Consider the following 24590-nt stretch of genomic DNA (forward strand, 5'->3'; position numbering starts at 1 on the left):
GAAATGGTGTAACTACTAGCACATCGAGTGTTTTCTTAGAAATTTGCATTAATGTTTATGTAATAACATGGGCTTACTCCTTTTAGTTTTCAAGCTTTCATAGAGCCTCCAAGCCAGGGTTTTAGGATTGTTTGTCTATTCCCTTCTGGCTGGTGCTGGAGAGCAGTTCCTCAGTCTTCCTAGAGCAGCATAAGAGGGCTCAGCCAAGGCTGCGTGGATTCTGTTTTCTTTGCCATGGAGAAAAAACAAACCACATCTTTCCTATCTGTAAAATCAGAGGTGGGGGTATTTAAAAATGTGTGAATGAATTAAAAATCTTTGAGTGCTATGTGGGGCCCTCACACTGAAACCGGTATGGAAATGGGTGGCTGGTGGATGGATTTCTTCACAGTGCCCTCTAGAGGCAAGACATGTATGACCGTACACAGACCGTGTCTGGCTCGGGCTCCCAGGATGTGAGCTGGAGGTTTGAGGGTTTGAGGGGACCTCCTGAAGAACGATTTGCTGGAGAATAAGGCCAGGAGCTCATAAAGCCATGGAGGGTTAGCTGTCAGAGCAGAGGCCGACAGACGGAAGCCTTGCTTGATTGCTAACAAGAAATACAGCCTGGCTATCATGCAGGATTCAAATCTGACAGTCATGGGAGAGGAAGCCGGGGAGTTGGGGGTACGAGAAAACAACACGGAACCCTGCCTGGTCACCAGTTATCTGATGACTAGACGCTATTTCTAGGATTCGTTTATTTGAATGGTGTCGCTATTCTTCACCCAATTTAAACATGGATTAAATAAGCTATTGCAACAAGATAAGCCGAGTGGTGATTTTCTGTAATGTTTCTTACGTACTCACTCTCTCCCGAGCTTAGGAAGATGGTGGGTGCCTCTAACGATGCTAGTACTACATTCTTTACTTACTTACTTACTTATTTAATTATTTTAAATATAATTACATCGCCCGACTCTCTCTAACCTCTCCCACCCTATTCTAAATTCACAGCCCCTTAGTCTTTAATTATTATTGTTTTATATGTTTGTGTGTGAATAAGCATATAAATGCAATGTGATGAGCCCAGCAGTTTTTCATTGTATGTAGCTCTTCTTCTAGGGGTGGGACCCCATGTGATTTCCCCTATACACGTTGGCAAGTCAACTGGTGTTGTCATTATTCAGGACCTGCTTAAGCAGCCATATTGTTGAGATTTCCTGAGTGTGGCTTCCCTGTCATATCTACAAGATGCCATCTTGGAGCAGACTTTCTGGTCCTCTGGCTCTTACAATCTTTCTTCCTTTCCCCCATTCTTAGAGGGTTAGGTGTAGGGGTTATGTTGTAGTGTATCAATTTGGGCTGGGCATCCACGGTCAGTTGTACCCTACATTTTAACTGCTCATGGCTTTCTGTAATGGTCTCCATCTACTGTGAAAAAAATACTGGATGGGCAAGAACTTGTTGAGGTAGCGCTACATTTATCCCGTCTCTTTAATTTTCTGTTTCAATATAGCTCATTGATATAGGCATTTTTTTTACTTTATATTTTATAAGGCTCAAAAGCCACATTGCACCAATCAACACGAAAAATGCTTTTAATATCGGAGCCATCTTAAGAGGGCTGAGCTAGCCGGACGTCATGCCTGCCTGGCTGATCGCTCTGCTGAGCACGGAAGTATTACTTCTAGCAGGTAAGTAGAAAGCGTGTGAGCAGATCACACGTCAGATCAATAGGTCACCTTGAGAGCCACTATCAATAGTGAAAATATTACCTTGATTGTATACTGTAGACATACAATTTTTACTTGCCCACTTAAAATATGAGTTAAAACATTATTTTAGAAGGAAGTATTGAAGTATCTGCTTCAGGATCTGAAATAATAGTTTTTTTTTTCCTGATGAGTATCTGGGGTTATTTGTTAAATTGTTATGAATAGATATTTCAACTTTTAATGGCCAGTGGGGGTTGCTGTAACAATTCAAATACTTTAATAATAACATAACTTCTTCTATAATGTCTTTTTTGGCTAGTAGATATAATTCTTATTAGATTTTATTGTTATATCTTCCCTAAGGCATTGTGTCTTAGTGATTAATGGCTGCTTCCATTAAAATCACCTTCTTATTTTTTCTAATCATGCTTCCACCTTCTCAGTGAATTTGGTAATCCTCTGTATCTTATTTTTGTCTTCTTTGGATAAAATTATCTTGTCATTTCTGGGGGTCTAAGGATGATAGGATCTGGTTGGGGTTGCCATGATGTGATCTTGATATGAATTAGTTTCCACCATTCTCAGGTGTAGTGAGTTACCAAAACGTTGCTGTATGTAATGCCCTGGGCTAGTTTACAGGCAAGGCCCAGTTTACACTAGAAATATTCTGACATGGAAATGAAGTTTTCTTTAGATAACACACAACTCTTTGTTTGCTTATTGTCATCTGGAGGTGCCGAATGATTTTTGCTAGCCTCCTTGAAGCGGCTTTGCCTTGACCATGACATGTCTGTGAATATCCTCAAAGATTAAGCCTCATTTAGTGTAGCATTTCAAGTTCACACGCCTTTCCTTTTTTATTTTAAAGGAAATTCTGCAATGTTCTCTCTTTAGTCCCTCAGTGATCATTCAAGGCAAAAAATCAGGGAAGTCTTGGATGCATTTGGGGAGTCATACTGATTATGTGTTCAATAGGGCTCAGAAAGGAAAAGTAGAGGACAAAGGAGAAGGAAGTAGGCTTATCTCCAAGAAGTTTTTCCCTTCCAGGAAGTAGGAATATAAGTAGTGAACTTTATATTGAAATGTGGCCATCTGAATAGAGAGCAGAAGAGAGAAGGGAGGAAAAGAGAGTCCAGCTAAGAACCAAGCATGTCTCTGAGACTATTTCTAAGGGAAGCAGAAATTCGGGGTTGTCCTGATGAACACTGGGGTTCTGGATTGATAAAATGAGAGTGATACATTTTCCTTAAAGTAGAACTCGGAAGCCGTGTTTCTGGGCCATCAGTGCCTGAATACAAGTGCACATCCGGAACCAGAAACTCTGGTAATAGGGCCCGGTGATCCATGCTTTATCCAGCCCCTGGATGACACATACACGCTAAAGTCTGCTTTAAGATATTGGAGGTGCTAGTGGGTTATGCATAACCTTCAAAACCAGTGTTTTCTTTTATTGACAGATCCCTACCTGAGTTTCCAGGTTGAACCTGCAGAAGGTAGCCTTGCAGGGGGAACGTGGATCACAGTTGTTTTTGATGGTAGGTGTGGACTTTCCTAAATGTGAGTGTTGGATTTGCTGATCCAAAGTGTAAAGGAGTATGAATCCTTGCCTCCTTGTCTTAGAACAGCTCTAAAGAAGGGTCCGAACGGGATGAACTGATTGACCCAACTGTCTTTGCAGATGCTGACTGGCCAGTGTCACAGCAGAGGTCACTCTTGTATCAGTGTCCTCGTGGTGGGATGCTTGGGAAGATGATGGACTGACATGGAAATGTCAGCATAGTATTAAGTGTTATCCTGGTTGTTGCCCTTATATATGATTCCATGTTAGAAGCCCCTAAGCCATGCCTTACTCTACCCATTTCCCCCATGGCACAAAGCAATTTGGAAGGTTGGAAAACTCTTTCCTAGGGGGTAGGCAGATGTGAAAGGAGAAAATTTTTTTGTAGGCTCATAAATATGAGAACGTTTGTAAAACAGCATTAACTGCCTTTGGAAATGAGTATTAATGCTGTCCTCTGGCAAACACAATGCCTTCCATTGCCCTCCTGTGGCCAATGTTTGTATTGCCCTGTATGTCTCCTACATCTGGGATTTCTCCTTGAGTTTAGGTTTGGAGAAAAGTGTTCTTTACCCCAACAATGGCTCTCAGCTGGAGATAGACCTGGTGAATGTGGCAGTTCCTGCCTTGCCAAGGATCCCCTGTGATGTCTCTCCTGTCTTTGTGGATTTGCCTGTGGTGACTTGCCAGACCAGGTACACAAGTCTGGAAAACAAAACCTGGCGGGATGAAGGAGCTTTCCTTTCTCAGTAGCTTTGGGTGATACGTTAGACAGCTCGTGCAGTGCCTACAGTTATCAGGCGTGGCTTTAAAACACTCTACGTGAATATGCTTGCATGCTTTCAAAATTCTTTTCCTTTAATCTCTCTCAGAGTAGAAAACAGAAACAAAGTTCTGTCTATGGCAGAAAGGACAAATGAAAGAAAAAGAAAATTAATGCCATCACAAGCAAAAGCAATCACCCGTCAATATTCTTTCTTTTGTAAAACTTTAATTTTTTCTTTGCTATTTTATTTTTGAGATTATAATGTAATCACATCATTTCCCCTTCCCTTTCCTCCCTCCAAACCCCCCACATATTCCACCTTGCTCTCTTTCAAATTTGTGACCTCCCTCCCCATTGATTATTGTTATATGCATATATATGTATATATGTATACATATATATCCCTAAATATTACCTGCTCGGTGTGTATAATGTATGCGTATGTACATTTTCAGTGCTGACCATTTGGCACTAGACAACCAATGGGTATGCTCTTCCCTGGGAAAGACCACCTTTCCTGCTCTTGGTTTTCTTCAGGTGCCTGTAGTTCTTCATGTAGGGCTGAAGCTTTGTGGACTTTCCCCCCATTCACTTTGGCATGCTTATTGTCCTTGCTCAGCTCACATCTGGCTAGTCATGTTGGTGAGACTTTATGGGTGTAACCTCTGACACTCCTAGGAGACACAATCCCACAGTAGGCTATCTGACCCTCTGGCTCTTACAATCTTTCTAAAGACCTCAGAATGAGCTCAATATGCAAGTATGTGGTCAATATTGGAAAAAGTTCCATGAGCTGCTGAGAAGAAGTGGATTTATTCTTTTGCTTGACATGTTCTGTAAATATCTGCCAGGTACATTTGATTTACGACGTTGTTTAACTCCAGCATTTCTCTGTTTAGTTTTTGTCTGGTTGACCTGTCGAGGAATTGAAGTCACCCCCCATCACTGTATGAGGATCAATATGTGATTTTAGCTGTAGTAGTGTTTCTTTTGTAAACTTGGATGCCATCAACGTTTGGTGCATAAATATTTAGAGTTGCAATATCCTCTTGATGAATTTTTCCTTTGACGAGTATGTAGTATCCTTCCCTATCTATTCTAACTAGTTTTGGCTTGACGTCTACTTTGTCAAATACTAAAATGGTTATACCTGCTTTCTTCTTGGGTTCATTTACTTAGAATATTTTTTCCCATTTTTTTTTTTACCCTGAGGTGATAGCTATCTTTATGATTAAAGTACATTTCTTTAATGCAGCAGAAAGATGGATTCTGTTTTCTTTTCTTTTCTTTTCTTTTTTTTTTTAGTTTTTCGAGACAGGGTTTCTCTGTGTAGCCTCGAACTCACAAAGATCCGCCTGCCTCTGCCTCCAGAGTGCTGGGATTAAAGGCGTGCGCCACCACCGCCCGGCTTGGATTCTGTTTTCTAATCTAGTCTATTAGTCTGTGTCTTTTCATTTGGGAATTGAGATCATTAATATTGATAGTTAATAATGAGCAGTGTTTATTTGATTTCTTTGTTGATACAGTATGTGTTTCCTCCTATTTTTTGATTTACTGTTATGGTATTACTTATTTTGTGTATTTTCTTCGGTGTGGTTAACCTCTTCAGACTGGTATTTTCCTTCTAGTAACTTCTGTAGGGCTGGACTGAATATTTTGTTTTAGTGTTGAGTGTCTGTCTTCCTCCATCTATTGTGATTGATAGTGTTACTGGGTACAGTAGTCTGGCTGGTAGCTGTCATCTCTAAGAGTTTGCTGAATATTCGTCCAGGCTCTTCTGGCTTTCAGAGTCTCCATTGAGAAGTCAGGTGTTATTATTTTATTGTTATTATTTATTAAATTATTCATTTATTTTACATCCTGACCACCGTTTCCCCTCCCTCCTCTCCCCCCATCCTCTCCCTCCATCTTACTGCCTACCCCCCATCCACTCCTCCTAGTTTCTGTTCAGAAAGGGCCACGCCTCCCATGGCTGTCACAAACCACCATTTTTCTGGTGGTTCTGTCTTAACATGTGACTTGGTCTTTTTCCTTTGCAGCTTTCAATGTCCTTTCTCTGTTCTGTATGTTTAATGTTTTTATTATTCTGTGTTGTGAGGAATTTCTTTTCTGGTTCAGTCTACTTGATGTTCTGTTTGTTTCTTGTACCTGATAGGCACTTCTTGCTTTAGTTTGGGGAACTTTTCTTCTAGGATTTTGTTTAAACTATTTTCTGTGCCTTTGACCTGTGTTTCTTCTCCATCCTCTATTTCTATTATTTATAGATTTAGTCTTTTGATTGTGTCCCAGATTTCCTGGATGTTTTTAGATTTAACATTCTGTTTGTCTGAGATATTCATTTTTTCTGTCTTGTCTTCAATGCCCAAGATTCTTTTTTCCATGTCTTGGACTCTGTTGATGAGGTCTACCTCTGAATTTTTTGCTTGACTTCCTAACTTTTATTTCTAGTTTTTCAGTTTGGGTTGTCTTTAGTGATACTATTTCAAATTTCATGTCTTGAACTGTTTTCATTACCTCATTCCACTGTTTCTTTGTGTTTTCATAGACTTCATTGAGAGTTACTCATATCCCCTTTAAGACCTTAGAACATATTCATAATTGCTAATTTGAAGTGCTTTTCTTGTACTCTTAAAGTCCTATGAGTCCATAATTCTGAGTTATTAAGTTCTTAAATTAAGTTCAAAGGACTTTCAACAACAAGAAGAAATACAGTTTCTCTTGGTGAGGACTGAGCCCAAGTGGAAGTATAGTGAGTAGTAGATCTAGATGGCAAAAGGTGAAATGTAGAGACATTCTCTCAGCTCCATCTTACAAACACAGATAGGAAACATACAGCAGTCAGGTGGGAACTCCTGGTTTTTTATTTACAAAGATTTCCATTTTCTGTCCCCAGATCTCTGCTGTCTGAAGCACATGCAGGTCTGTACTCTCTGGAGATACGCTCTGGGGAGCAAGTGATCGGCAGCCCATGTCCAGGGTCTCTAGACGGCTGTACTTTCAAGGTGGGTCCTGAGGATGGAGGAATGTGTGTTTGACTGTTCAGATAGTACGTGTGTTACCAAAACCAAGTTATAAATCAACCGGCATGTGTGCTTTACTAGGGAAGAAGCGATATGGAGAGAATGCTAGGGTTTCCCTCACGCTATGAAAATAAACACTGACTCAGGTTCTAGCTGAGTGCCTTATGCGTACTGTGTACTACAGTGCTCCCAAATTTATCATGGGGCTGTCTCTTATGCTTGCTACATTACCCAGGCAGTAAGTGGCAGAACCAGGGTTTGACCCATCATGTGACTGTGAATCCACATTGAACCTGAAGGTCACAGAGGAGCCACACACGTCAGTGTTTTGGACGAGTGTTACGTTTTCAGCTGATTCTGAGTGTTAGGCTATTGAAGGGACTCAGGGGTCCCAGGTCCTTTGCGGGGCCCAGTCTCCCTGCCCCCCTGCTACGTGGTACCTTTTGCTGCTCTTCCTGACACTAGTCTGAGAGCTCCTTTGCTGCTGAAATTCTCCTTCCAAGTCAGACAGATGAAGAAGGTGAGATGGCAGAAGTGAGAGCCGTTTCCTTCAGGCCAGTGTCCAGTCTTATTTAATTTAGACCTTTGATACTCACACTAGACTTCCTTCTGTGTTTGGTCCAGCCGAAGAGCCATTTAGCTTTGTGGGAAAATAACCTGTAAACGGGAAACTCTTTTAGCAGACTCTTGTGAAAGATGCTCCAGCAGTGCTCCAGGTAGGAAAGCCCTTTGTTTAAGAGCTTTAGAGAACAGAACCGAGTCCTTAACTCATGCTGCTTCAGAGTTAAGACGCTGCTGCCCTAAACTCAACTCCAAAATTATTATATAGGCACTAACCTTTAGAAATTTGGAATTTGTTGTCCAGTCCCAATTAACAATGTGATCCTCAGCCCAAGAGAATGTTATTGTCTGAAATGTTGTGTCTGTCAGCATGTTGCAAAAAGAAGAAACAAAGTCACAGCATTCTTTCTCCTTAAGAACCGTATCACCACCCCTACCCTGGCTCAGGGACCGTCAGAGAGGAGGAGTGTCTGAGCACTCCTGAATCACCACGCTCCCTTCACCTCAGGAAGCCCTTTTCCTACTTATTATAAGGATCAGTAAGGACAGGGGTGGGAGAGACACTCTTCCTGAAATTGCACATTAAAAAAAAACCCCACAAGTCCAGCCGTGGTCTACTGATGTGGTGAGTTGATGAACTAGCATCAGGGGACGCAGTTAATGAGAGGCACTTGAGTGAAGTAAAATGCAATGTGCCTTTCTGCTTTGGGACTGGGACTTAGGGAACCATGGGTATTAAAAATTAATTCCATCTTGCCAGCCCACTCCAAAGAGCCTGCTGCGGGCACTGACAAGTCTGAAGGACTCACAGAAGGTTTATCAAGCAGCTGGCGGCTGTGACTTCTCATTCTAATCTGCTGTTTTTACCATCCCTCTCTGGCCCACCTACCTTCCCATCTTGCTGTTGCTGACCTCACTGGGCTCAAGGATCAGCGTGTAGGAAGCCTGCTTTGGAAGCTCATTAATTTTTCACTGTTCTCCATGCATGTCTCCAGCATGGTGGGTGACCAGAAGTCGGTTTCTCTTAGAAACAGTACTATTTTATGTTTTATGAATACAGAAAGAATTGTGAGTGAAAACTTTTATTGTGGTTTAACCCTAAGTATACCCCAGTGCTCTCTGAGGAGTTGGGAGGAAGCAATAAATGAGTCTATATATCCCCACTAACTTCTCGAAGGATGACAGATGGCACAGTAGATCTTATATTTCAAGCTGGAAACCTAGAGGTATGCTTTGGTATTTGCTTTGAAGTTGACTGCTCCATCTGCCTTCGTTTTTAATGAGCGCGAGAGAGGGCAATAACAACTTCTTTAAAATTCCAATGGAAGTCACTTTGGAAGGAAAGACCTCCCCATGGGGGATGAAACACGGAGTGCAGTCACTGGGTTGGAGGCCAGAGCTGGGACGGAATGTTTGGCGTCATGTGTGGAACTGCATTAATCTTTATCTTCTGCTGAGATCACAGCCAGTTCTTAATCTGAAAAGTCACAGTAGTCTTATCTGGACCCCCTGACTGTGCATATTTTCTGTGAACTAGTTTCTAACTCTTTCCTGTAGAGATTGAGGAAAACGGCCTTGATGGCCAACTGCACTGCTGTGTAGATCAATACTTAAACTCCACACTCAACAGGCCACCGTGGGCTTGGTTGAAAAGCCTTTTCATTCCCGATGCCTGATTAGGGCAGTTGATTAACCATGGCTGTTCTCTGGTAATAGTCTCCCTGGGAATTTGGACTCCGGGGGAGCTGGATGCAGCCCAAACAAAACAGTGTGCTGTAGTTTGTTTTGTAAATGTGAAGCACTGCTGTAGTTGCTTAGAAAGGAAGCAGTCTAGGCATCTAGTAGGAGAAGTGGTTGCTAAGTCTCTTCCTGGGTGAAACATTAGCTCATGGGTCAAACCTTGGCCTGGCCAGTCCCACCCATTCTTTGTGTATCTCCATTTCCTCACGTAGCCTGGTATGATGTCCCAGTGGAGCATGCTCTACTCTTAGCTTACCCTAGATGTCTGTAGATAGGATGGACTTCCTGAATGATCTCACCCTGCCTTTCCTTCTTGGTAGTATATCCGTCAACCATGGATGGGCTGTTGATGCACTGACAGGAGTACAAATGTCTCCCACATTTCAGGCTAGGCAGGGGAAGCAAGTGCAGTGGCATCAGGCAATGTCCCTTTTGGCGAAGCCTGAAACTAACGGGTGTTGTGTTTTAAGAAAGGGACATTGTAAGTTGGTTTGGGATTCCATGACTAGGCTTCAGCATTTTCCCACTTCTCCCATAAATGGTGTTTACCTTGTGTGTGTGTGTGTGTGTGTGTGTGTGTGTGTGTGTGTGTGTGTGTCTGTTCACATGTGGCCTTAGTGAACACGTGGAAGTCAAGGAGAATCTTGGGTTTCTCTCAGTCTGTCTTTGCCCTTCTACCTTGGTTAAGTCAGGGTCTCTGTTGTTTTCCCATTGACTTCCAGAGAGTCTTTTGTCTTCACCTCCCACATCACCCTAGGAGGGCCAGGATAATAGATGTATTTGACTTTACATGGGTTGTGGGGATTCAAACTTGGGTCCTCACACTTGTATGACAAGTGCCTTATTCACTGAGACATGGTCACAGCCATGGCCTCCTTCTTGAAGGACAGTGTTCCTTCCCATTTCTTGAATATCCCCCCCCAAAAAACAGGCACCCTCTGTTTTTCTGTCTTTACTCATGTATATCCAACTTATTTTATAGGATGGCGAGCTGACAATAATGTAAATGACACTCGTTCCAGCTTAAAAATTAACTCAAAGACATTTAATTATAATAATGAAATTAAAAGACTGACATTCTGGATGGCACCTTGTCCACCTTTCTTTCTGGCAAAATATGTCCCTGGGTGTGGCGGGCAAGTAGGTAGGAACAGGCTTGCAAGATATGCACAGTATGGCACAGGGTAGGGAGATGTATGACCTCGATCCAATCCCTTGAACTCATCTGCCGAATATAATAATGTCTGTCATCCCTGCTTTGTGGGATTAGCATGAGGCTTACAAGAAGTAAGTGTGAAGTGACTGGGGAGATGCATCCTGTTTTCCGCTCCTGCTTTCGGAGGAATAGTTTGTGGCTCTTGTGGTCATGTCTAGTCTAATGAAACACTCACTTGTGATAATACTTTCAGTTTTCCAAGGCACAGACACCTGTCGTGTATCAAGTTAACCCACCAAGTGGAGTACCAGGTAAGAAATCTTCTGTTAAGTATGAATCTCTCTGCCAACCTTGCTGCAGACTCTTCTACCGGTATGTGGTTTCTATAGTCCAATTTTGCTTCTTACCTGATGTTTTGAAAATAAGTTTCAGCTTCTGTTTTTTTCTTAAAATTTTTTTCCCTTTAGTTACTTTTGTTCTATGGCTTTACTGATAACAAACAAACAAAAATCCAAATATGATTTTTAAAAAAAAGTCCAACAAAACCCAAAGTCATCCCCACAGGAGACTGTGGGAAATAGAAATCATAACCACTCCACTTTATTCCCACCTGAAATTGTCCATTCATACCAGGAAGTCCTTATTGACCCCCTACTGTGTGCCGATAACTCACATAACTCTTCATAAGTATTATTATCTGAGGATCACAAAAACATGATGCTACAGGAACAATTATTATTTTCATTTTTGAGGAGAAACAAATGAGGTATCGGGGGGTTAAATGGTTTGTTCAAAGAAGTGATTCTCAGCCTTCCTAATGCTGCAACCCTTTAATACAGTTCCTCATGTTGTGGTGACCTCACTTATTGCTACTTCATAACTGTAATTTTGCTACTGTTATGAATCATAATGTAAACATCTGATAGGCAGGATATCTGATATGCAGGATATCTGATACGTGACCCCTCCAAGGGGGTTGAGACCCACAGGTTGAGAACTGCTAATCTAAAGTCATATCAATAATAAGTAGTGGAGCCGAAGTTTGAGTTGAGATAAAGTCTGTGTCTATTATTATTTTGGTGTATGTCAACTGGCACTGGATACAACTCAGAAAGCTATTAGCCCTGATGTTTATCTAGAGGATTTGTTCTTGAGTTAGAGAAACACAGACATATACTTGATCCTAGTCAAAAGGCTTGGAAAGGATTCATATTAGAGCCTATTAGAGCCAGGAGGGCAGAAGAGGAGGTGGTTGTGTAAGGGTAGGGGATTTACACAGAAGAAGCAGATGCTCTGAGACATAGGCCCAGGAACTTTGTCAGTTTTATTTAAAACCAAATAATAAACACAGCTTTTTAAAATGTACTCTGCTATCTTTTTATGGGCAAATTCCTCTATGTGTGTATGTATACATGTACACACACATATATACCAGATTTTTCATTTGTTCTATATTTACAGTGTAGTATCCATCTGTGAACACTGTTGCTAATTTAAAAAATGATTACATTTGTGTATTTACGTATTATGAGTGTGTATATGTGTGTATGTGTGTATGTGTGTTAGTGTGTGTACTGTGTACATGTGCACATACGTCACAGCTTGTGTATGGAGGTCAGAGGACAACTTTCAGGAGTTGGGTCTCTCTTCCTACCATGTGGGTTCAGGGATGAAACTCAGGCCATCACGTTCAATGGGAAGTGCCTTTTTAAACCCACTCAACCATCTTGGTAGGCCAAGTTACTGGGTTTTTAGGTATGATTATGTCTGAATGCATAATCTGATCTAGTTGTTTTGATGTGATTGACTGGTTAAGATAATAAGAATGAATATCTATGTTACAGACAGTGCTTGTATGTTATAGTGTGTGTGTGTTCGTGTGTGAGTGTGTGTGTGTGTATGTAGGCAAATTTTATGTATGTACCTATTTAAATTACAGTCTAAAGAGCAAGAATTTAGCATTGTCTTACTGATATGAGGCTTTCACAGATATAGTCCATTGCATTAGTTTGATTAACCAAGACATGATCAAGGTTTATGAAAAAGGATGTGAACTATGACAATTATACAGGTATTTGGGTTCCTGGTGCTTGTGTGTAGAAGGTTTCAGTTTAGGTGGCAGAAATCTTATTCTGATGGGGGATGAATAAGGAGCCATAAGAGACATGAGGTGGGATGTCAGTTGCTCTCCAGATCTGTCAAACCTGTTTGTCTCACCGAGGTGGAGTTCTGCACACTGTCTCTTCCACATTTTGGGGGGACGATTGGTGGCTGGCCTTGTCAGAGTGGTCCCTCAAGGCATGATCCACATGGCTGCATCTTTGCAATCACTTTCTAGACAATTACTCTCATTTCATTTGGGAAGCTTGCCCAGAGTAGCAGCCAGAGACATGCAGGAGGAGGTAGCTACAGAAGAGACAGCATTTTATTTTATGGGTGGTTGGGTTTCTGTATGTGCTTAACAGTCCTTCACTGTGATGCAGAATCCCCTGGAACTGTGCTCTGCTTTGCTCATTTGTCAGCCTCTGTTGGGCCGCTTTGTTTAGGAACAAACAACCAAAGACCCCACAGGATTTTCTAATTTCTGCAACCTGCTATTTGTTTTTAAGTGGAACGTAACAAAGCTTGGCTTCTTCCCAGGGAACTAGGAAGCCAATTGTGCAGTTTGGTCAACATAAAATAGAACCATTCTGCCAGTTTAGCAGCAGTAGAGAATTAACGTTCTAGTCTTCTGAAAACTCTGAGAACTTTGTCTCAGTCCGTAAGAACCCACACTTTCTCTTCGTCTACCTGAAAGGTCCAGTCCTAGCCATGCAATGACTGCGGGTGAAAGTCCCTTTTCACACAGAACAGCGTGAAGAGAATCCACAGAGGATGATGTTAAGTAGCTTTAAATGCTCATGGAAAAAAAGTTTCCTGGACACAGTGACCCCAAGTATATCCTTTTCTGGGTTTTGAGGCTTTACTGGACTAACAAATACCTCTCTAATCTGTGAAGGTAGTTTCTAATAGTATTACGGCCTATATATCTTGAGTAGCTGGGGTTATAGGAACATGACATGGTACATGGCTCACCCTGTCATTGAATAGCGCATTTGCTGAGTGAACAACATATGTTCATTAGCCATACATCCATGCAAACTTTAGTTCTAACTCTCTTGCTGTTTTGTGCTCATCTTTAGTTCCTGTCCATTTGGCTCATGAGGGACTTTTTTTTTTTTTTTAATCTTTTGTACTTTGAGATACAGAAAATAATTAGGATCCCAGAAGACTGATCAGAGATTGTGTGATATAGCCTTTTCATATAGCTTTTTATTTGTTTTCTCATTTGTATTAGTTCTTTGAGAATTTCACACAATATATTTTGATCACATTTACCTGCTTGTTCCAGATCCACTTCCCACTTCCCTACCCATGCACCTTTGTGTTTTCTTTTATTTTCCTTGAAACAAACAAACACCAAGTGCAATTTGTGCTGCCCATATACTCTTGGGCATGTGGCCTTCCACTGGATGTGGTTGACTTACCAGGGGCCACACTCTTAGAAAAAATTGACCCACCCTCTTCCAGCAGCTCCCTGTTGCTAATAACTCTGTATCTAAGGCTAGAGTATTCCATGCTGGGATTTTGTCTGCTTTGAGCTTGCACAGGTTTTATGCACACAGTCTCCACAAGCACTGTGAGTTTATTTGAGCAATGCCCTATTCTTTCTGGAAAACGCTGTTTCTTATTCATCATCTCTGTCTCTAGCTCATACAATCTTTTTACTCCCTCTTCCACAATGACCCTTGAGTACTTGGTGTAGTCAGAATTTTTCCTGTGTCCCACTCAGTCCTGCAGCCACTTTGACCCAAGTAAATACACAGAGGCTTGTATTACTTACAAACTATATGGCCTATGGCTCAGGTTTCTTGCTAGCTAGCTCTTATAACTTAAATTAACCCATTTCTATTTTTTTTTTTTTTTTTTTTGGTTTTTCGAGACAGGGTTTCTCTGTGTAGCTTTGCGCCTTTCCTGGAACTCACTTGGTAGTCCAGGCTGGCCTCGAACTCACAGAGATCCGCCTGGCTCTGCCTCCCGAGTGCTGGGATTAAAGGCGTGCGCCACCACCGCCCGGCACCCATTTCTATTAATCTATGTATTGCCACGTGTTCTGTGGCTTTACCTGTGTCCCATTACATGTTGCTCCTTGGGAGGCAGGCTGGCATCTCTCCTGCCTCTGCCTTTCTTCTTCCTGTCTCTCTCTTGGATTTCCTGCCTGGCTATAACCTGCCCTACCATAGGCCAGAGCAGCTTGTTAGCCAATCATAGCAACATATGTTCACAGCATACAGAAAGATATTCCACAGCAACTTTAGGTGTGTGTGGTATGGATATCCCCAAATACATATAACTATTCCACAACTCTTACACTTTGCAAGTTGACCTATTGTGAGTCTCTGTGTTAATTGCCGTCCACTGCCAAAAGAAGCTGCTTTGATGAGGATTGAGAGATATGACACATCATGCACACACACACACACACACACACACACACACACACACACACATGATATCATAAAGTGTTTAATGTGTGCATATGTTGTGTCACATTCTTATCAAAGTATGCACATCTGCTCCTCAAATATAGCCTTCATTTTTGAAGACATTGAAAATCTTTTCTTTTAGATTTTAATACACAGAACATTGACATTATGTAAAGTCACTGGATTGTGCAGTAGAACACCAGGACTTATTTTCCCCTCTCACTGGAACTTAGATACCAATGGTCAACCTTTTCTCATCCCTCCCTCTCACTGATTCTTCCCAGTAGAACAGGTAAGTACAAGTCTCCTCTCAACTTCTGTGTAATCAATGCTTTTAGGTAATAATGAACCATTATTTTAGCCTTCCTAGTGTGCAACCTGGATCACTGGATTCCACCACTCATTTATAGTTTATTAAACATGTTAATTTTACACGCCTGTGCCTTGTTGGGTATATGTAACCAAACAAAAGCAAATAGAATTTAGGCTCCACGTTTGGAGTTTGAGCTAAGGCCGTTGCATTTTGAACTCTTTTTAAAACAGGAGAAGTAGTACATGTGTATGGCTGGATCATCACTGATCGGTTGGAGACCTTTGATACTGATGTGTACTACATTGACAGGTAAACAGATTTCTTCCTGTGCTCACCTCGTCACACATGTGCTAGATGGACAGCTTCCTCTGCAGCAGTAAGTTGCAAGGACTTGGCACAGAACTGCTGTTTTTTTCTGTGCAGTTTATGGTCCCTGGTGCACCAGATTTCAGCTTTTCCTTTGTGAATGTGGTTGCAACTGGCAGATTAAACTGGTCCATTTTTTTTTTTTTTTAAACTGACAAGTAGTGACTGGGCTCTGAACTGCACTGTAACTGCCTCTGGGGGTTTTCCCTTTGATTCTTACCCTTCCTCCTCTCTTCCCTTAGGCTAAAGTAAATTCTTTCTAAAATGATACATAAACACAAAGGTCCACTAACTTCTTTTTACTTATTGTCCATCTGTGCATTCAGAAGTCCTGTTGGTAGGATGAGAGGGAACTGTGGTCTCAGGTATCAAAGAAGAAAGGAACCAAAGGGCCCAGGTACTAAAAGCTGTGTAGCTTGCAATGTTTATTAGAAGTGATTAAGTGTGAACATGGCTTTCTTTAATAGCTATTTTAGAATTATAAAGTGTTGCAGACTGCACCCATTCCCTTAGGCTCCACACTAGGGCCCACAGCTCTGCCAGCTTTATCTGAGGCTAGGGTGGTTCTAGGGACCCCAGGGAAGACATTGCCCACCTCCTGTTAAACTCCTTTAAGCCTGTCAAATGTCAATGTCAAACTACACCCCTACCCCTGGGCTCCATATCTCGGCCTACTACTTTGGAAGACATCTTTGTCTTACTGGAGGCAAGACCAGATCTAGGAAACCCAGACTGCACTCTCCCTCCTTGGGCTCCATATCCAGGCCTACTATGTCAGAAGCAGACTTTAGCTTTGCAGGAGCACAGGCTGGATCTACAGTACAGGAGCAGCTGTACTGGAGGCCAGGCTGGTCCTAGGGATCCCAGAGGCCAGACCAGATCTAGAGACCATAGACTGCACCCCCTACCCTAGGCTCCATATACTGGTTTCCAACTTCAGAAGAAGACTTTGGCTTTATCAGAGGCCAGAAGACCAGAGAGGAAAGAGAAATCAAGGAACAAAACACCCATCCAACATAGACAAATGCAGGAATCAACACCTAGACCTATAACCATCCCAAATCTAGATGCCTAAGTGCCAGTGTAAGAATGCAATCAATAACAGAAAAGGCAATATGGCATCACCAGAGCCCAGTTGTCTTACAATAGCAAGACCTGAACAATCCAATATAGCTGAAGCACAAGAAAACAACCTTAAAAATGAATTTATGAAGACAATAGATGTTCTGAAAGATATGAAAATAAATTCCTTAAAGAAATTGAGGAAAAGACAAACAAAAAAATTGGAAGAAATCAATAAATCCCTGAAAGAAAGCCAAGAAAAAACAAGCAAAAAAATGAAGGAAACTGTTCAAGACCTGAAAATGAAAATAGAAGCAATAAGGAAATGGAACATCTGGGTAGATGAACAGAAACTACAGATGCAATCACCACCAACAGGATACAAGAGATGGAAAACAGAATCTCAGGCATTGAAGACCATTGTTGCTTGTTTTTGCTCTTTTACTCTTTTGGCTCTTTAGGGGCCCCACCACACAGCTCCCAAATAAATCACACATGGAGGCTTATTATTAATCATAAATGCCCAGCCTCAGCTTGGCCTGATTCTGGCCAGCTTTCCTTAACTTAAATTATCCCATCTACCTTTTGCCTCTGGGCTTTTTCATTTTCTTACTTCTGTAATCTTTGATCCTTACTCTGTGGCTAGCCTTTTTTTTTTTTTCTTGCTCCTCTTCCTTCTCTGGCTACTACTTCCTCCTCCCAGATTTCTCTTTCTATTTATCCTCTCTGCCTGCCAGCTCCACCTACTTCTCTTTCCTGCCTCACCATTGGCTGTTCAGCTCTTTATTGGACCATCAAATGTTTTAGACAGACATAGTAACACAGCTTCACAGAGTTAAGCAAATGCAACACAAACAAAAGTAACACACCTTAAAGCAATATTCTACAACAGAAGAAATAACAGAGGAAATAGATTCATCAGTAAAAGAAAATGTTAACTCTAAGAAATTCCTAGCACAAACATCCAGGAAATCTGGGACACCATGAAAAGACCAAACATAAGAATAATAGGAACAGAAGAAGGAGAAGAAATGCAGCTAAAAACCCCAGAGCACATATTTAACAAAATCGTAGAAGAAATTCCCATCATAATAAGGACATCCTTATGAAGGTACAAGAAGCTCACAGAACACCAAGTAAATTGGGTCAGAAAAGAAAATCCCCTCACCATATAATAATCAAAACACTCAACATACATGACAAAGAAAGAATATTAAAAGTGGCAGGGGAAAAAGGCCAAGTAACATATAAAGGCAGACCTATTACAATCACACCTGACTTCCCAACAGAGACTCTGAAATCTAGAAGAATCTGGACTGATGTCTTGCAGACTCTAAGAGACAATGGATGCTAGCCCAGACTATTATACCCAGCAAAACTGTCAATCAACATAGATGGAGAAAACAAGATATTTCATGACAAAGTCAAATTTAAACAACACCTATCCACAAATCCAGCCCTACATAAAGTACTGGAAGGAAAACTCCAACCCCAGGAAGTTAACTACACCCACAAAAAAGTACAAGCAATAGTTAATCTCATACCAGCAAAACCCAAAGATAGGAAACACACAAACACAGACACAGACACACACAGACACACACAGACACACACACACACACACACACACACACACACACACACACACACACATACACACATACAACCACCACAAACAACAAAGTGACAGGAGTCAGCAATCAATGGTCATTAATATCCCTCAATATCAATGGACTCAATTCAATAATAAAAAGACACAGGCTAATGAAATAGATATGAAAACAGGATCCATTCTTCTGCTGCATACAAAAAACACTCCTCAACATCAAAGATAGACATTACCTCAGAGTAAAGGATTGGAAAAAGATTTTCTAATCAAATGGACCTATATCCATTAGATCAAATCAAGTGTATATATGTATAAATATATAATATATAGTGTATTTATATACATACACACACACATACACACACACACACACACACACATATATATATATATATATATATATATAAAACAAAATAGACTTCCAACCAAAATTAATCAAAAGAGATGGAGAAGGGCATTTCATATTCATCAAAGGAAACATCAACCAAGATGATGTCTCAGTTCTGAACATTTATGCTCCAAATGTAAGGAAACTCAATTTGTAAAAGAAATACTACTACAGCTTAAATCACACATAGATCCCTGTACAATAATAGTGGGAGACTTCAACACCCTACTCTCACCGATGGGCAGGTCATCCAGACAGAAACTAAACAAAGAAATAACAGAACAGATGTTATGACTCAAGCGGAACTTGACAACCATCCACAGAACATTTCACCCAAACACAAAAGGTTATACTTTCTTCTCAATACCACATGGAAACTTCTCCAACATTGACCATATACTCAGCAACAAAGCAAGTCTCAACAGATACAAAAAAAAATTGAAATAACCTTCTGTATCTTATCAGACCACCATGGATTAAAGCTGGGTTTCAACAACATCAGAAACAACAGAAAGCCAACAAACTCATGGAAACTGAACAACTCTCTACTGAGTGACCACTGGGTCAAGGAAGAAATAAAGAAGTTAAAGATTTCCTAGAATTCAATGAAAATGAACGTACAACATACCCAAATTTATGAGACACAATAAAAGTGGTGTTAAGAGGAACATTCATAGCACTAAGTGCTTTCATGAAGAATTTGGAGAGATCTCATACTAGTGACTTATCGCACACCAGAAAGCTCTAGAACGAAAAGAAGCAGACACACTTAAGAGGAGTAGATGGCAGGAAATTATCAAACTGAGGGCTGAAATCAATAAAATAGAAACAAAGAGAACAATACTGAGAATCAAGGAAACAGAGTTGGTTCTTTAAGAAAATCAACAAAATAGATAAACCCTTATCTAAACTAGCTAAAAGGCAGAGAGAGAATATCCAAATCAACAAAATCAGAAATGAAAAGGGGAACATAATAACAGACGCTGAGGAAATACCAAGAATCATTAGGTCATACTTTAAACATCTATACTCCATAGAATTGGAAAATCTAAAAGAAATGGAGAGTTTTCTCTACAGATATTACTTACCAAAGTTAAATCAAGATGACATAGACAATTTAAATAGACCAATCACCCCTAAAGAAATAGAAGCAGTCATAAATGTCTCCCAACCAAAAAAAGCCCAGGGCCAGATGGTTTTAATGCAGAATTCTTCCAGACTTTCAAATAAGAGCTAATACCAATACTCTTCAAATTATTCCACAAAATACAAATAGTAGGAACATTGCCAATATTTTTTATGAAGCCACAGTCACACTGATTCCCAAACCACACAAAGACTCAACAAAGAAAGAGAATTTCACTCATGAACATCGACACAAAAATACTCAATAAGTACTGGCAAACTGAATCCAAGAACATATCAAAAAGATCATTCACCATGACTAAGCAGGCTTCATCCCAGAGATGCAGTGATGGTTCAACATATGAAAATCTGTCAATGTAATCCACCATAAAAAAAAAACTGAAAGAAAAAAAACACATGATCATCTTATTTGATGCTGAAAAAGCCTTTTACAAAATTTAGCACCCCTTCATGATAAAAGTCTGGGAGAAAACAGAGATATAAAGGATACATCTAAACAAAAGAAAAGTAGTATATAACAAGCCGATTGCCAACATCAAAATAAATATAGAAAACTCAAAGCAATTCCACTAAAATCAAGAACAAGACAAGGTTGTACACTCTCTTCATACCTATTCAATACAGTACTTGAAGTTCTAGCTAGAGCAATAAGACAACTAAAGGAGGTCAAGGGGATATGAATTGAAAAAGAAGAAGTCTTTATTCACAGATGATATGATAGTATACATAAGCGACCCCCAAAACTCTACCAGGGATCTCCTACAGCTGATAAACACCTTTAGACAAGTGGTTGGAGACAAGATTAACTTGAAAAAATAGCCTCAAATAATATAAAAAATATTTTGGTGTAACTTTAACCAAGAAGTGAAAGACCTGTATGACAAGAACTTCAAGGCTTTGAAGAAAGAAATTGAGGAAAATATCAGAAGATGGAAAGATCTTCCATGCTCATGGATTGGTAGGATTAAATGTAAATTAAATAGTAAAATTGGCCATCTTACCAAAAGCAATCTACAGATTCATTGCAATCCTCATTAAAATTCCAACATAATTCTTTAAAGACCTTGAAAGAACAATACTCAACTTCATATGGAGGTTGGGTAGGGATGGAAACATAAACTATCAGGTTGGGAGGATGGAGGAGGAGAGTACTGAAAGAGACTATTGGGAAAGGAGGGGCATTTTGGGGTCAGGTAAAAACCTGGCACAAGGGAATCTCCCAGAAATCTACAAGGATGACCCCAGTTAAGACTCCTAGAAATAGCAGATATGTAGCCTGAATGGGCCATCTCCTGTGACCAGATTGGTGCATAGCCCAATTGTCATCAGAGAAGACTTCATCCAGTAACTGATGGAAACAAATACAATCCCACAGACAAACATTAGGTGGAGTTTGGGAAATCCTGCATAAGTGGTGGTAAAAGGATTGTAGGAGCCAGAGGGGTCAAGGACCACAAGAAAACTCACAGAATCAAGTAACCTGGGCTCATAGGTGTTCACAGAGACTGAACCAGGGAGCTTGTATGGGACTGACCTAGGCACTGTGCATGTGTGTTACAGTTGTGTAGCTTGGTTTTCTAATGGGAGTCCTAACAGTGGGAATGGGCTGTCTTTGACTCCCCACATGGGGTTGCCTTGCCCAGACTTAATACATGGGGATGTGCTTAGTCTTACTGCAACTTGGTGTGCCATGTTTTGTTGATACTCATAAGAGACCTGCCCTGTCCTAAACAGAAATGGAGGAGGAGGGATAGGAGGATTGGGGGTGTGGGTGGGAATGGAGAGGGAGGGGATAGGAGGAGAGGAGGGAGGAAAAACTGCAGTCAGGATGTAAAATAAATAAATGAATGAATAAATAATGTTACTATGAAAGCATCTGTGTTGGGAAGCTCTAGGCAACTGCTGTCACCCAAAAAATTCAACAACTATAGTGAGGATTTATAAAGCGGAAGAAACATCATCTCACTAGTTACCAAACTGCAAGGTATCTATATGCTGTGTCACCCTGAATGTCTTAGAGGAGTTTTCTATTTCATCTTCATCCTTTTTGATTCTGCCCTCTATTTATAGCATTAAATTATTCTTTTCCTTCCTTCCTTCCTTCCTTCCTTCCTTCCTTCCTTCCCTCCCTCCCTCCCTCCCTCCCTCCCTCCCTCCCTCTTTCTTTCTTTCTTTCTTTCTTTCTTTCTTTCTTTCTTTCTTTCTTTCTTTCTTTCTTTCTTTCTTTCTTTCTTTCTTTCAATAAAAAATGCTTTCTACTGGGGACAGAAAGTCCAAGTCCATCCTTAGCTAATGTGCCATCTTCACTACTTGGATCTATCTCAGCCTCAATTTGGGATCCAGCTTTTATAAGAGTGCAGTGAAGGCACATCCTCAATAACTGTGCAGAGAAAGCATTGCCAATGTGGAGATGAGGGAGAATTTTTGGGGAGATGGGGGGTAAAAGCTCCATTAGCAGTAGGGAAGCATAGGCCTTGCGGATACCTCTACAATGTGGAAGAAAAGTTACAGTCTTCACTGAGGCCCCTGCAGTGGTACCTGGTAGGTTCAGAGGAGAAAGTTTGTAACATGCAGCCTTTTGGCAACCATGTTCACTGGGAACACTGGACTACTCTTTCTTGTCTTTGTTTCTTTTTTTTGCCCTCCATTCTAGCCCATTGATCCTGGAAGCTGGTGGAGACAAATGGCTTACTCCTTGTTCCCTTGTAAATAGGCAGACAGGAAGCTGGTGAGTATTTTTTGTTGTTATTGTTTTATGAATGAGTGTGCTTTCAGTTTCTGCCACAGCACAACCACATGCACATAGGTGGATCTTTTTAAAAATATAAGTCACGTGTAAGAATTAGCTGTCTTGTCTTTAGACTCAATGGAAAAGATGAAAGAATCAGGTATCAGCTGAAAATTAAAATTAAAGTAGAATCTAAAACCTTTGGTGAAAACAAGTAGGCACTGCTTATTAAAGGCATAACCCCCCACCTCCCACCAAGGCTTGTCCAATGCTCTAGAAGTTAGTCAGTCATCTTGTGATTTATTCCTATGGTTATTAGTCTCTCTTTGCAGAAGACACAAAGTTTCAGGGAGCAAGCAGCAGAGGTGAGCCTGTGTGACTAACCCTGTATGACTAACCAGCCTCCAGAATCCATTTCCTAACCACTGTAACTATAATGACCAGGAAAGCATACAACATCTGAAACATGTTATCCTTTACCCTTTTTAATGTGCTTGTGGTGTGCATATTTGTATATGTGTTTACATGGGCATGTATGTGTGAGTCTTTACATCTGCATGCATGTAGGTTCAAGTTTGGTGTGTGTAATCATAATAGATCTCATTCCCACCCTCCCTGTTCAAAAAGACAGGCCCTCTTAATCAAACCCAGAGCTAGAGATGAGTGGTCTTGCCCATACAAAGTCCCATCCTGAAACATTTCAAAAGGAGTGTCTATATGCTCTGGGTAATATAGCCACAATTTGGCTGGATTTTTACTTCACTTTCAACTAGGTCGATTATTTTTCCTTTGGGAATATTATAAGAATTGTGTGCTATGGCCTGGCTTCTTGGGATGAGTAGTGGAGCCAAATTCTCTCCTATAGTTTCTTCTTACTATCTTCGATTTGTTTGCCTGAATTTGTCTGTTTTTAATTCTCATCTTTGAGAGGTTTTATTTTACTCAACATAAAATAGATTTTTTGGAAAGAAAAGACTAAATAGAAATTAGGAATAAGTTAAATTTTGTTTCCTAGACTGTGCATTTAGCATGTGGCTTATGAATTGACAACTCCAGTTAGCATTGTCCCTAAGGATTTGACCATGACCTTATTATACCTTCAGTATGTATCAATTTTCTCTGGCTAATTTGACTTCTGTATATTGATTTCTTTAAAGAGTTGGGAATTCTAAGCAATTGTCTGGTTATTCTTATTTCAGTATGTTTTTCCTCAGTTTTCCCATCCAGGAGGAACATGGCCTTGGGACTGTGCAGTGCCGTGTGGAAGGCGATTACATTGGTTTGTTTTAGAACTATCTTCTAAAAGACTCACCCATTTCTTTTGTGGTATCCAGAAAGGAAAACAAAAACATAGTCATCAGATGTTATCATGTGAATAATAATTGCTACCAAGATAGCTTTAAAAAAACACTCACTATGCAAAACAGTTTCCATATCAACTAGTTTATTCATCATAACCAGTAATTTTATGTACAAGTGATTATGTAGACAATGTCAACCAGTGTGTTAGGATTTAAATCATGCCTCATCTAAATCTAAGCCCCAGGGTTTATTTGTCTTACATGTGTCCATTTTGTTGTGAAAGTTTATGGGATATTTTCCTGGGCAACATGAAAGAAATTCCAGACTTGGACAGTAATGATGATATTGGATCTTTGGGCCTAGGGTAGCAATGTCTGGGCCCAAGAGATTCATGCACAGTTCTGCATTCATGTCTGTTTCTTTGTGTTTCAGGTTCCCAGAATGTTAGTTTCTCAGTATTTAACAAAGGGAGGTAAGTAACTGGGGCAGCTAAATCTGTCTGTGTCTTGTATTGTCCGTAACATCCTGTGTACTACTCTTTAACTTTTAGCATTTCAACTGTACACCAGGAGGATGTAGAAAACTTGCTACACCTTCTTGGTTTCTTTCGCTTGTTGTTCTGTCTTACCTATGGGCATCATAAATATTTCAA

At 40.5% G+C, this 24590-nt stretch overlaps 1 protein-coding gene across 1 annotated transcript in view; it reads left to right on the forward strand.

Annotated features, from left to right (window-relative positions):
• Window positions 1–1624: 1624 nt before the first annotated feature.
• The window catches only part of Pkhd1 (PKHD1 ciliary IPT domain containing fibrocystin/polyductin), a 471509-nt gene continuing 448543 nt past the window's right edge, over window positions 1625–24590 (forward strand). The window contains exons 1-9 of the mRNA XM_052743962.1: window positions 1625–1676; window positions 3155–3232; window positions 3806–3950; window positions 6915–7023; window positions 10752–10809; window positions 15568–15646; window positions 22562–22636; window positions 23851–23915; window positions 24371–24410. Of these exons, the coding sequence (XP_052599922.1) occupies window positions 1625–1676; window positions 3155–3232; window positions 3806–3950; window positions 6915–7023; window positions 10752–10809; window positions 15568–15646; window positions 22562–22636; window positions 23851–23915; window positions 24371–24410 (701 nt within the window). The remainder of the gene's footprint in view (window positions 1677–3154; window positions 3233–3805; window positions 3951–6914; window positions 7024–10751; window positions 10810–15567; window positions 15647–22561; window positions 22637–23850; window positions 23916–24370; window positions 24411–24590) is intronic.

Source organism: Peromyscus californicus, unplaced genomic scaffold (genome assembly GCF_007827085.1).
Source record: "Peromyscus californicus insignis strain IS unplaced genomic scaffold, ASM782708v3 Scaffold_19__1_contigs__length_69161282, whole genome shotgun sequence".
Lineage (NCBI taxonomy): Eukaryota > Metazoa > Chordata > Mammalia > Rodentia > Cricetidae > Peromyscus > Peromyscus californicus.